Consider the following 14,121-nt stretch of genomic DNA (forward strand, 5'->3'; position numbering starts at 1 on the left):
GGTCATGGTGTTTCATCACAGCAATAGAAACCCTAAGACACCACCCCTGTTCTTTTTTCTTTTACTTTTTCCAGGTCCCCTACTATGAACCTCACTTGGCCTTTATTATTTCAGTACCCTGCTTCTGCAAGGTTGTTTGCCAAGGCCGGAAGAGGAAAGAAAAGGTGATGAGAATAGAAGCTGGGAAGGGAAGACACGCAAGGGGCAGCAGCTACTCAGCTGCTACGGTGTGGGAGTCCAGGAGTCTTCCTGCTATCTGCACACCTACCATAACCTGCAGAGGGTTTTATGGAGGCAGGTTTCATTCCTGTCTCATGGTAGTCACAGGGCTAGTCACATCTTTATTCAGTTCTTGATTGCTGATCTTCACATCAGCCCTCTTCCTACTGTTTTATGCTAGCCTTTGCCTGGGTAATAGATGGAATTGATTTTTTTTTTGGAAATTCGGGTGTTTTATTTATCTTACTTTAAAAAAAGGGGGTTCTGAGAGGACTGGAGTTTATGCTAAGTCTGCCACCTGGCATATGGCCCGGTCCTGATGCTGGTTACGCAGCTGCTGTTCGGAGCCTGGTACCTTTTTTTTTTTATTAATTTATTCATATTACATCTCAGTTGTTAGCCCATCCCTTGTATCCTCCCATTCCTCCCTCCCTCCCGCTTGAACCCCTACCCAGACTAGCCGATGGACAGGACATTCTCCACCGTTGAGTGGAGAAGGAGATCTGACTTTCACATAAACTCTAGTGCCCCATCTCTGACCATGGCCCCTGGATGGGGAGGCATGGTGGCACTCAGAGGAAGGATAGCAAGTTACCAAGAAGAGACTCGATACCCTAAGAGCATATATGGGGGGGGGAGGTCCCCGTCAGTCACAGACATAGGGGAGGGGAGTAGGGAGGAAGCGGGATGGAATTGATTTTTAAATTAAATTAAAATTGATTCATCTGTGTTTGTATGTGTGATGTATGCATGTGTCCATATGTGTGAGTGCAGATATGTGAGGCTGGTAATGTTCATGTGTGTGCTCATTTGAGTGCAAGCCAGAGGTGGATGTTAGGTGCTTTACTCTATCAAGGTCTCTGCCTGAACATGGAGCTCACACATTTGGCAAAACTAGCTGGCTAATTATAAACAGAGAGCCACCTGTCTTTCCTTTCCCAGTTGTAGGATGATAGAAAAACGCTACTCTGCTTTGCTTTTTATGTGGGCTCTGGTGATCCAAGCTCAGGTCCTCGTGCTTTTGTAAAAAGTGATTTGCCAATAGCAAACTCCCAACCCCTCCTCACATTTACATTTTTTTTGTATCTCTTTTCCAAATAAAATATTAGTTAGATTTTTTTCACATATGATAGATGCCTGAGAAAACCACGTAAAGGGAAGAAGTATTCACTTTGGCTCATCTTCCCCCCAGAAATGTTAGTGAAGGATCAGGTGGATCCATTGCTGTGGGGCTGAAGGTCATAGTCAGGAGCATGAGGTGGGGCAGAAGCTTAGCTCATGGCAAGTGGGAAGTAGTGACTGTAAGAAGAGGCCAGGACAATGGGCCTTTCAACGATGCTTCAGGCAGCATCCTTCCTCTGGGTAGACCACACCCTACACCGTCCTCTGTTCATGTTTATATTACCGCAAGCCCAGCAATGGAGAAATACTAGGCCAAGATATCAAGACCTAATAACCTTCCAAAAACTCATCAACTGGTAACACACAGACACAGAAACACACAGAGACAGACAGACAGATACACACACACACACACATACACACAGAAGGACAGATACACATGTATGTATGTATATATATGTATATGTATGTGTATGTATATGTGTACACACACACACACACACACACACACACACACACACACACACACACCTTTGGGAACATTTAATACTCAAACTGTAGCATTTAGAAATTTCCTGATTTCGTTTCTTCTGCCGTGACAAAATATCCTGGCTTAAAACGACTTTGGGGAGAAGAGGACTTGTTTCACTTCCAGGTTACACTTTCTCACTGGGAAGAAGTCAAAGCAGGTACTTCAGAAGTCTAGTCATATCACATCCACAGTCGGGAGCAGAGAAAAAGGAATGCAGGCATGCTCACTGGCTTTTTGCTTGTGCACAGGTCTCTTTCTCCACTCATTCACAGTTTACAAACAGCAGCTTAGGGAATGGTGCTACCTGCAGTGGTCTGGGTCTTCCTACATCAATGAACTAAGCCCAACAGAGATGCCCACAGGTTAAACCAAAGTGGACAATCCTCCGTTGAGACTGTTCCCAGGTGATAACCATCACAGAAGTTCTTTTCCAGGGTCAATTCTGTGTAATAAACCTTACTGTGGTCTTTTATCCCCTGTGAAGAATTTTAGTTGCCTTTTCATATTAGAAAAGAAAACATTGTCGTTATTGGATAATCCTTCCCTTTGCCTGTGTTTTCTTTTCCCTTCCATAGAGTTTTGCATGGCCAGTCCAATTCCTTCTGGGCATTAAAGTCTCAACTTAAACATTACCTCCTCAAGGACATGTATTCTTTTAGATCACCCACGTCTACCTCCTCCCTTCACTCTCTGTCATATTGCTGGATGTTATTCCTTTCATAGTACTTAGGAGCTTCAGACAGGATTCTGTATAAATATTTACTCCTTGAATTTGAGACACTTCTCTTCTTGGACAGGTATTGGCATTGCACAGACAATAAAGTTCTTTCAGCGTGAATGAAATAATGAGTAATTTTCAGGCTAATAAGAGAAAACAGACCATGACTGGGGAGGCAGCTTAGTTGGTAAAATGCCTGTCTTGAAATCACAAAGAGTTGAGTTAAATCCTGAGAACTTACATAAGGAGAAATCTGGGCCTAGTGATGGGCTTGTGATCCAAGGGCAGCCGCAGAAACAGGCAGATGGATCCCTTGGGTTAGCTGGCCAGCCAGCCCAGGCGGTGAGAGACCCTGCCTCCAAACAAATGGCATCCATGGAATAACACTTGAAGTTGTCCTCTGGCTTACACACGTGTGTGCCCCCATGCACACACACATGCACACTCGCACACCTATGCATGAATGGAAGCATGTACACGCATAAAGTATATATACCTAGTCAGAGACACACACAGAAGAGAGAAAAAAATAAGTATGGGCCAGTAGGGGGTTTTGGCAAACTCAACTTAAGTTATGGGGTCTTAACAATCCCAGCTGGCTTTTTAACAGACTCTTCTTGTGTCTACTAAAAGGGGCTTGTTTTAGTCTATTATGTGCCCTGGTTCTTTCCCACATTTCCTTTAAAATGATTTTTAATGTCAGCCCTAAATCTTTCTTAGAATTTAGGTCAATTTACTTACACCCAAATATATATATATCTCCTTCAGTTAGAGTAAGCCAGATACTTCAGTGTTGTTCAGACTTTTTCCTTAAAGTTAATATTTTGATATGAGAGAAAGAGCTGGAGGGTGAGAAAGAAGGAACCACTTTTCTGACATGTTTAATTTCATTAATTTAGAATAAAATCCTTGTATGATTTCTTAATGTGATTATTCTCTGTATTGGGATATTCTTTATTTTCATAGATTTCGTTTCCATTTGACTGTTTTGTTTCAGGAATATGGCTTATCTTTAATGAACTATCACTCGACAGGTAAGCACGAAGTTGAACCTTCAATTGTGTATGCTTATTTTATACTGACATCGCTTAGGAAATGTGAATTCATGAAATTGTGTGGCTAAGTTTAAAAATTTAATAACAAATAAAATTACATAGATGTGTGTGTGTGTGTGTGTGTGTGTGTGTGTGTGTGTGTGTGTGTGTATGTGTGTATGCTTCTGTGTATGGGAGTGCACATTTGCTTGTGTATGCAGAGACCAGAAAAGGACACTGTGTGTGTTCACTGAATCCCACAAGCTTGGCACTATGCTGACTGTAAAGAAGCTCAGTGTTCTACCTGTGTGTAGCATCTTCCCGCACTGGAGTTCTGGTAGGGAATCTATGCTCTGCTCTTTAGATGGGTGCTGGGAAATTTAACTCAAGTCTTCATGCTTCTGAAGCAAGTTAACTTTCTCACCAAGCCTTGACTCAAGTCTGTGGCATGGCAAATTCTCAAGCTCCCAGACGTACCATGTAAAGTGTGGTATGCCCATCCCGACACAAGCCTTGGACTGATAGAGTTGGATTTACTGAGCCTGTGGCCTGTGGGAAGCTTTTCCAGTTCCTGACCCAGAGTGTGAAATCAGGTGTCTGCTTCTAAGATCTCTCAGGGTAACTCTTGTGATTTTCTGCCTTGGGTAATTTTGCTCTTGGATCAATCTTTATTCACCATTCTCAATGTATTTTTATACCTATGTATAATTAGATAGGTGTATATGTTAGAGTTACGTGGTTCTAATTATTATAATTATATGTTGAATTGTGTGAATGAATTTAGATTTAGTGAAAAATGAATTAGTTATGTTTGGTGAAGATGGAATCAATATGTGAAAGAGCAATTACTTTTTTGAGGGGGGTTAGGGTTTCATATACCTTATATGGTTTCATGAACCTATATGGCTTCAAGTCCCTTTATATAGTCAGAGATGACTTGACCTCCTGAACCTCCTGTTACTATCTCCCAGGAGCTGGGGTGACAGGTCTGTGCTACCACACTCAGTTTATGCAGTTCTGGGGACATAACCCAGGGCTTCCTACAGACAAGGCAATCCCTGTACAAAGTGAGCCACCCCCACATCCCTCAAGAAATTATTTGAAGATCCACTAAGTGAGAGGCACCGAAGTCATAGAAGATGACTTCAATAAATCTCATACAATATTCATGGGTTGACACTAATTTGATAAAATGGAGGGCACTTCTTTCATAATTATGTTTTTTAAATTGTTGAACACCAGATGTGTCAGGTTTTTTTTGTGTGTGCCCAAACTAAATCCTATGTTTTGTGCCTGTAGTTTAAACCAATTTCTTGCTGTTCTGGCATCTGTGGAGAATAGCTGCTTGCCCCTCTTGTCTGTCTGCTTCTCCTACTGTGTTGCTTGGACGTGATTATATTTATGACCTGGCTGCCTGCCTTTTTAATTCTGATACATTTGTATTTCCTGCAGCCTTTCTCCTCTACTCTTGCATCTGAACTCTTCATTTTGGATGGGAGTTGTGTTTTAAGTAAATGACTTACAAAAGACAGATGAATGCAGCATTTGAAAAAAAATAATTAACAATGCAAGTGATCAGAGATTTGCGATTTAAATAGACAAATTAAAAATCAAATTTAAAGCTGTGGTTATTAAATAAATAACATGTGTGCAGGTCACTTCCGTGATGCTTTAGAACTATTCCTTTTCAGAATTTCAAATTTCTGGTTTGAAGGCGGGGGTGGGGGGGGCAGGGTGGGTAAAGGCAATAATGGCCATTTCCAGAAGAATCTATATGTCTGTCCAGGGAAAGGAAATGTGGGGGTTGTAGATGTGCTGAGCCAAGGCTTAGTCCCTGCTTAGTGTAAGCTGTTGCGATAATTGTCTATTCATTCTACACAATGTAGGGCTAATGGCCCTTCACTTTTTGTCCATTTTGAGATTGTACTTGGGCATCCTTTGAGACACTCAGGTAATACATCAAAAACACATCCTTTGAGACAATTGACACTGTTTAGATAGCGACACTTAGCTTGAGAGAAACTTCTGCCAGCACCATATTTTATTTATACTACCCAAAACAGCGAGGCCACTGTGATCCTGAAGCTCCATTAGGACAATTCATTTACATTGTTATTTTTTTTTTTCCTCGTCCTTTCAAAGATGCGTTAGCATGTACAGCATGGGAAATTCATCTAGTATATCCAGATCAGGCAGTCTTTTCTCTCTCTCTCCTACTTAATAGGTCTTACCACCCAGTATGAAAATGGGGGCAGGGGACAACAATGTAATCTGATACCCACAGTGTGCTCAGATTGAGTTATTTCCAGGTGGATGTGACAGATGTTCCTCCAGTCGCTCCAGGCTTCCACTGCTAATTGAACCATAATGGGACTGACTGCAGGGAAGGACAAATTATAAAGTCAGGGTACACTCTGAAGCTGAGTTCTTATGACCTTCTAAGTGCGTTGGTCAGGCAGACAATTCCTGATCATTTTCCTGCATGTGGGAAGAGATTGTGAGATGGGTTTAGCCACAGTACATCAAGGAGCTAATGTCCTCAGAAATTAGCAGTGTCTTCTTGTTGGCACTTGTTATCAATCAACTTGTTTCTTCAACTGTGATGTGTTAACAGGTTACAAATAGAGAGTAGTAAGTCCGTGCCATGAATCATGTCTTTAGAGAAGTCACTTACTCTTGATGAGCCGTCATTGCATTGTTGTCAAAAGGAGCAAACGTTACCTTTCCTAAACTATTAGAAATGAGATGTTTGGAGCCGCGCATCGTGCCCTGTGCTGCCCAGACTAGTGAACAATACAGTCAGGATGGCCAAAGGTGACCCCAAGAAACCAAAGGGCAAGATGTCTGCTGATGCTTTCTTCGTGCAGACATGCAGGGAAGAACAAAAGAAGAAAAACCCAGAGGTCCCAGTCAACTTTGAGGAGTTTTCCAAGAAGTGCTCCAAGAGGTGGAAGATGGTGTCTGGCAAAGAGGAATCCAAGGTTGATGAAATGGCAAAGGCGGATAAGGCTCTCTGTGATCGGAAAATGAAAGACAATGGGCCAGCTAAAGGAGGCAAGAAGAAGAAAATCCCTAATGCCCACAAAAGACCTCCGTGATGATTTTTATTCTGCTCCGAATTCCGCATTTTGTTTTTAACTCATGGTTTTCAACTATATGGTTATCGACTAGGAATCCTGGGTTGTCAACTGCACATATCTATAGTTTGTAAAGAAAGCAAACAACCCAGACAGATTCTTGATGCTCCTTGTCTGGTGTGGAGGCTATGAGGATGCCTTTTGTTGGAGGGGGCCGCATCTCAGGGCATGCACTGTGAGGTTGGACCTGTTGATACTGCAGTGGACGTCCAGTTAGCTTCAGGTTGTCTTGTTTTTGTATATAGTGGCATAGCATTCTGATATTCTTAGCTGTGGAAAAGGGGGGAGGGGTCATGTGGCATGAGAAGTGTTTGGATTTTTTCTTTAGTTAAATGCGGTAGATTTTAAACAAACTGTAGAACTTATCATTGTCAGCCAAAAAACTACTGCATCCACGAGAGTTCAAGAACACTATGTACCTAAACATAATTTGCAATGTTCTGTTATTTTTTTGTATGTTTAGAATGCTGAAATGCTTTTGAAGTTAAATAAACAGTATTACATTTTTAAAACTGAAAAAAAAAATGGGACATTTGTACCCCTATGAATACTATGTGCTAAGTGTTATGTAATGCCTGCTTGAAGCATCACACAACGTTCTATACTTGGAACTGTAGCTCAGCAGGAGACTCCTTTGCCTGGTACTTATGTGGCCTTGGGTTTGATTCCAGGCACCATGAAAGAAAGAAAAACAACAGTAAGATCTACATATAAGTGAACAAAATTGATGCAAAGAAAACTCAAAAGCAACACACTCCCACTAAAGTGAGATTGGGTTGTGATCATGGCAACCTGCAGGAAAAGGGGAGGTAGTTCCCTGGTAGAGCCTTTGGCTGCCATACTGGACACCTGGTTCCGTATTCAGCACCATAACAAAGAAGGGAGGGAGAGAAAGAAAGAGAGAAAGAATGAAAGAGAAAGAAATCAAAGAAAGGAAGGAAAGAAAAATTACCAAATTTCTAACAGCAAATTCAGAGGAAGTGTAAGTAGCAGTCGCCAAGAAGGATGAGAGATAATGACATTTGATGCCTGGTCCTTCATTTTGAGGGATTGCATTACTCTACGTACAAATTTGAAGTGATAATATAGGTGTTTCTGTGTTCATTAGAACCAAGATAGTGCAATTTCTGGGTTAAAAAAAAAAGCAGCAAGAAAGACTAATCATTCTAGATAATGGAAGAGTTGGTTTGTTGAGTCCAGATTGACATCTACCTTCTGTATATATAATGCGAATATATAATGTTTTAGTTTGATTTCTGTTTGTGTGATAAAAGTACATTGACCAAAATCACAACTTGAGGAAGGAAAGGATCTATTTATTTCACCTTTCACTTCCATGTCACAGACCACCCTTGAAGGAGGCCACATCAATAACTCAGAGTGGGGAAAACCTGAAGGTGGGACTGCTTGCTACTGCATGCAGAGTGACCTCCAACATGGGAATTCACTCAGAACTAAGAATTAACAGCAACAAATGAGGATTCTGCTTGCTAACTGGCCCATGCTCAGGCTGCTTTCCCTTTCTCCTTTAGATAGCCGTCAGCTCTATAGCTCAGACCTGCCTACCTAGGGAGTAGTTTTACCCACAGTGGACTGGACCCTCCTACATCAGTCATCAGTTAAGATGATCTTTCACAGACATAGCAGGCTAATCCCTCAATTGAATCTCTCAGAAGACTCTAGGTTGTTTTAAACTGGAAACTAAAGATAAATAAGACATATAATAAGCATTACAGTCTTAATATACCAAGTTGGGTCCCAGATAGCCCACCTACACCCAAATTTCTGTTTCACCTTGTAGGTGTGTTCAACCTATTGCCTTTGAGGCACATGCTACCGAATTAGCTATGAGTGCCATCCGATTCTAAATCATGATCTTGCTTAGGAATTTGGTGATTTTTTTTCCGATACCTCAAATATGAACTTCTCAAGTCATGAACTTTGTAGATTGCCTTGTGCTGCAATGTTACAGGGTTTGGTCTGTGTATTAGAGCTTCCTGGTTGTTTCTAGCAATTCTAGTCTTTAAATTACCCATCTTGGAAATGGAGTCACCCTTGAGTCTTATGTTTTACTCATATTTAATCCATCAACGAATTGTTCTGTCACTGCTTTCAGTATGTTTTCAGAATTTGAAATATTCTTTCTTCTTCCTTGTTTATACATTTCATCCCCGATCCCCACCCTATTCTACACAGAGTGGTCAGAGTAATATTGCTAGAATGGGATCTTCATGGTTTCTTCTGACTGTTAAAAGTACCCAGCGACTCTTCCTCATAGTGGATTCTAAAACCACATTGGTCTTTATCTGCCCTGCCACTCTCCTGGCATGTTTCCCTCTATTTTTTGTAGGACCTTGAAACTTATTTCTTTTACCTAGAATACTTTCCCCCTGACGGCTACATAACTCATCACCCATCTGCTGAGAGTTCTGTTTGTGTACTGCTATACTCTTAGCTGTCTAAGAATGATAATAACTTTTAGTAGGCATTCACTAAATATTTCTGAGAGAATTAATTTGCCTTGAATTATGTTGTTGTAGTGTGGGTAGCATCCCAGTGTGCTTTTTGCTTCTGTGATAAAACAATATGACCAAAAGCAACTTGCTTGCTTACAGGTTATGCAGTCCATCAGTGAAGGAAGTCAGGACAGGAACTCAAGCTGGACCTTAAAGCACAAACCGTGGAGGAATGCTGCATGCTGGCTTCTACTCAGCTTGTTTTCTTATAAAGTTTGAAATTACCTACCCAGGGAATGATGCTACCCACAGTGGGCATGGCTCTCCTACATCAATTAATCAAGACACCCCCAACAGACATGTTTGCAGGCCAACCTGATCAAGGCAATTCTTTAATCAAGGTTCTCCTATCAGATGATTTGAGCTAAGTTGACAGTTAAAGTTAACTATGAGAGAAGGGATTAGATTTTCTGAAGAAATGAGCTGAAGTTATTTTGTCTCATGTAGGAGGCATGCTTAGGCATCAAAGTATTTTTAATGAATCAAAAGTTGTATTTTAGAGTGTTCTTATTTTGTGTTTTATTTTCTATAGAGGTTGCTTTCACTTAACCTGGCTTCTCTGCGAGCTGTTCCTAGGTTGTTATTCAACTCGTGTTCATTTAAACACCTACTATATACCAGACCTAAGGAAAAGTACTTAGGAAACTTTAGATCACTTCAGCCTGTCTTTTTGATATCATTCACTCATTGTGTAGGAAAGGACATGCCATTTCAGAACGGTGAAGGAAATTTCCGAGAGCCAGAGTGAACCAGGGGCAAAGAAAAGACTTAGATTTGATTCTTTTAGTTTTGGATCTACTGTGCTGTATCTCCAGTCTTTAATCTATGAGAATAAAGAGTGTGCACTGTGACAGCCACTATTACTGACTATACTTTCTCGTCTTCTTCAATTTCCAGAGGAGATCCAGAGATATAGAATCAGTACTAGCCCTTAACTGCTGTGTAACAAGTCACTCCAACATTTATCAGCTTAAAAGAGCAGCAGGCATTTGTCCCGTATCCCTGTAGGTCAGATGCCTGGGAGCAGCCAAGCTGGATGGTTCAATTTTAGCAACTGCCATGAGATTTTAGTCCAGACATCAGCGAGGGGCGAACTTCAGAGGTTACTTACCATCATTTTGAGAATTAAAAATACTTTTAGACTTTTAATTTTTATTTTAGTGTGTGAGTGTTTGGCTGGCATGTATGTGTGTGCACCGTGTGTGTGTGTGTGTGTGTGTGTGTGTGTGTGTGTGTGTGTGTGTGTGTGTGCGTGCCTGGTATTTATGGAGGCCAGAAGAGGGCAGTGGATTCTGTGGAACTGGAGCTGGTTTTGATTGTGAGCCACCATGTGAGTGCCAGGAACTGAAGCCAGATCCTCTACAAGAGCATCAAGCCTTCTTGACTGCTGAGCCATCTCCCAAGCCTTCACTCTAATAATTTTATATTCAGTGTGGGAAGGAATTATTCTTCTATACAAGGCTGGCTACCACAATCTGTTCTTTTGTCAATTAATATCTCCTGGTCTCCTATATCTAAAACATACTTCCTTTCTGGTACACACCTCCAGTCTTACTTATAATTTTGGCAGAAACCTACTCTATAAATAAACCCAAGATATTATTATTAATATTTCAGGATATGTGTAGTCCTCTACTTCCTATCAGGTCAGTTTTCTTGACTTTGGACATTGAATATTTACTAAGCATTAACTCATTTCATGCCAAATACTGGCTAGAAATATCCATACTACAGAATCTTCATTCATTAACTTTACACTGTAGCATCTGGGGGGAAGGTGTATCAGTAATGGCTGCATCATGTTATTTGAGACCATACATGTGTTACAGAGTGAGTAACTGTTAAGATGAGATGGAAAAGGCCCTGCAGGTAAGGGAAAGCTTAAACCAGCACTTGAAGATTGTAGACAAGTTCATAGGGTGAGAAAGCAGATGGGAACATTGTACCAAAAAAGGCAGCATCACCATCAAAACCTGCTTCTTCCTTGTTAATATGGACAGACTGTAGGCTCTCCCTGTACCACATTTGCTTACATAGATAACTTGCCCTAGATTTTGCTTTGTGGACTTATCTATCAATACAGAGGACTGTATTTTCCAAACATTGCTTATTGAGTAAAATCAGAATCATTTACATATTGGGTCTTTTCCACTTGACTTCCATTAATTTCTAAGACTCCAGTCTCAGTACACAAGTTATTTCCACTCATTGGTTGATATGATATTTTTTTTCCTGATCTCAAGTCTTGGCTAAAACCTCCCTATTTTTTTTTTTCCAGATGGTTTTGGTTAGTTTCAGCTGTTAACTTGACATGACCTAGAGTAATTTGAGAAGAGAGCATCAGTTGGGGACTGCCTCGATCAAAATGGCCTTTGGGCATGTATTGGAATAGTGCCTTAATTAATTAATTGATGTAGAAGTGTCCAGACATTATGGGTGACACCATTCCTTATGTAAGTGGTCCTGAACTGGATAAAAATCTAGCTGATCTGGGCATGGTGGTGCACCCCTGCAATCCCAGCAGATGCAGATGGATCTCTGTGAGTTCAAGGCCAGCCTGATCTATAAGACGAGTCCAGGACTCACTTTAAACCCTGTTTTGAAAATTAAAAACAAAACAAACAAATGAATAAACAAACAAAAAACTCTACTTGAGTATAATTCTATCTATGATCCAGCAAACCATATCCTCCACTGTTCTTTGCCCTACATCTTTCGCTGTGATGTGAGTTCCCTGGTCAGTCAGTTGTAATGCTGTGGGGAATAGCAAGTACGTCAACTTTTCTCAAACTGCTGCCTTTAGTCTGTGCCTTGACTTCCCTCAGAGGTGGACTTTGGTCTGGAAGTGTTAGCCAAATAAACCCTTTCCTCCCCTAAATTGTTTATGTTTGTTTTTTGCATAGTAACAGATGGAAACTGGCACACAGGCATTGTCTTGTGGTCCTTATAGGAATGAGATGTGAGCACATGCACAAGGTATAAATGAAATGAATGAAGTAATGAATTTTTTACTTATTTTATGTTCAGTAATTTTCAGTGACTTGATGAATATCATCAAAGGAGATGCTAAGGCTGTTCTCTCTCACTTATATCCAAGCCAGGCTCTCTACTTTGCTTCTGCATTCTGTAAATTGTTAAATATTTTGTGATGCTAATGTTTGCTGTGGAACATGGTGTTAAATGGGAAACCAGGACCATGGGGGTCTATTCCTTGTGTTGTTCATGAATAATAATACATGATTAATTGTATATCAGATTGTGTCAGAATCAGAAGAGCCAGGCAATTGCAGCAGTGATTGTCACTGTTATGGGCTTTGTCGTTTGCTCTTTGAATTCAGTAGGACTGTAGCAAAGGACAATGGCCTTGGTTGGCTTTGGGAACTAGAAATGGGTCCTATGTTTGACAGAACCATTTGGAGTGAGACTACAAAGGCAGAGGAGTAGGTCCCCAACTTGGTTTGGCTTTTAACCTTTCTTTATGAAACACAGTCATAGTTGCAAAGAAAGTAAATCAAACTGAAAGTACTTTCTAGAAAGAAGATCATCATTTACATTCATTTCAATTTGTGTTGTAAAAGATAGGAAAGTATCCCACAATAAACCTTGATTATTTACCAGAGACCATGAACCCCCAGGGTCTGCTTACTGGCTTGCTCCAGGCATTTCTATTACATGTTGACAGTAAGTAAGTCTCTGTTTAGATGAGCTCTGTGGTGCACAGGGGGGAAGGAAAGCGTGTCCCCTCCTTGCTACTTGGGGACGAATGGCTACACAGGGAAACACACTATTTTTAAAATAGTCGTTAAGGTTTCTTTGCAGCAAGATTATTTTCCTTCCTGGGAAAAACATCATTTCACTGACAAATCATCAGAGTCTACAGTCAGGGAAACGGCCTGTGTGGTGAAGGCTTCGTCAGGCAGGCGCAGGTACTTCCCTAAGAAGCCAGTGCACGAGCCAATTGTGCTGCACCTGAGGTTGGACACATTGAGTAGTCACCACTTTTGTAATTAATTTGTTCACTCACTCATTTTCATTCCTTTGAGTTAAATCTGGTTTTAGAGTGGTCTGCTCCTGTATATAACACGTACTGATCCTTATAAACCCCTGCCTCTCTACCACCTCCATAAACTGTCACCCACACACATTTCTCTCCCATGTGCACAGCTGTTTTATTTTGGGACCCACTGAGATTGACCAGAGCCATTCATGTGACTGTGGGAGCCTGATGGGCTCAGCAGAGGGCATACAACTATGGACAGTGGTTCCTACTCTCCAGAATCCAGTAGTTCAGAAGGAAAAGGCCACATGAGCCTCCTGCGCCCTTCCTTGACTAACTGTCAATACGGGTGACTTCCTGAGGGCCTAGCACAGATAACTACACTTGTGAGTTAATAATTGAGATGGTTGTATGCAGTCTAAAGATGGGATCCTATAGCCCTTTGTCCTGTCTCCAGGCTCCGAAATACTTCCTGTGCTTTCTTCCATAATGTTCTAGAGGAGGTGGTATAAGTGACTTGCTTAAAGCTTAACCTGCATCCATTTTTTTGTTCTCCGCATCTTGGAGTAGCCACGGGTCTCTGCATTCACCACCACTGGCTATAAGAAGAAGCTTAGAGAATTATTGCTGAGAGCTGCTTTTGTTGATGGGTATAAGCCGAAGTACTTAGAAGGCATTTTGTGGCTGTGCTAGCTTAATTAGCCATCAGTAATAAGCTCTCCACATGGGCCCACTACTTCTTCAGGTCTGAATTGTTAGCCGGGCTCACAAATGCAGGCATGAGTCATACTCTGCCTCCCTATGGAACAGGCTTCAAATCCCATCAGAGGGCAGTTGCGCAGTCAA

General features: G+C 41.2%; 2 protein-coding genes across 2 annotated transcripts in view; both read left to right on the plus strand.

Moving 5' to 3' along the window:
• Thsd7b (thrombospondin type 1 domain containing 7B) overlaps window positions 1-14,121 on the plus strand; it is an 839,983-nt gene that overhangs the window by 109,858 nt on the left and 716,004 nt on the right. The window lies entirely within an intron of this gene.
• On the plus strand, window positions 6,409-6,723 carry LOC127190361 (high mobility group protein B3-like). Its single transcript, XM_051147322.1, has one exon. The coding sequence runs from the start codon at window positions 6,430-6,432 to the stop codon at window positions 6,721-6,723; it is 294 nt and encodes a 97-aa protein (XP_051003279.1). The 5' UTR covers window positions 6,409-6,429.

Source organism: Acomys russatus, chromosome 6 (assembly GCF_903995435.1).
Source record: "Acomys russatus chromosome 6, mAcoRus1.1, whole genome shotgun sequence".
Lineage (NCBI taxonomy): Eukaryota > Metazoa > Chordata > Mammalia > Rodentia > Muridae > Acomys > Acomys russatus.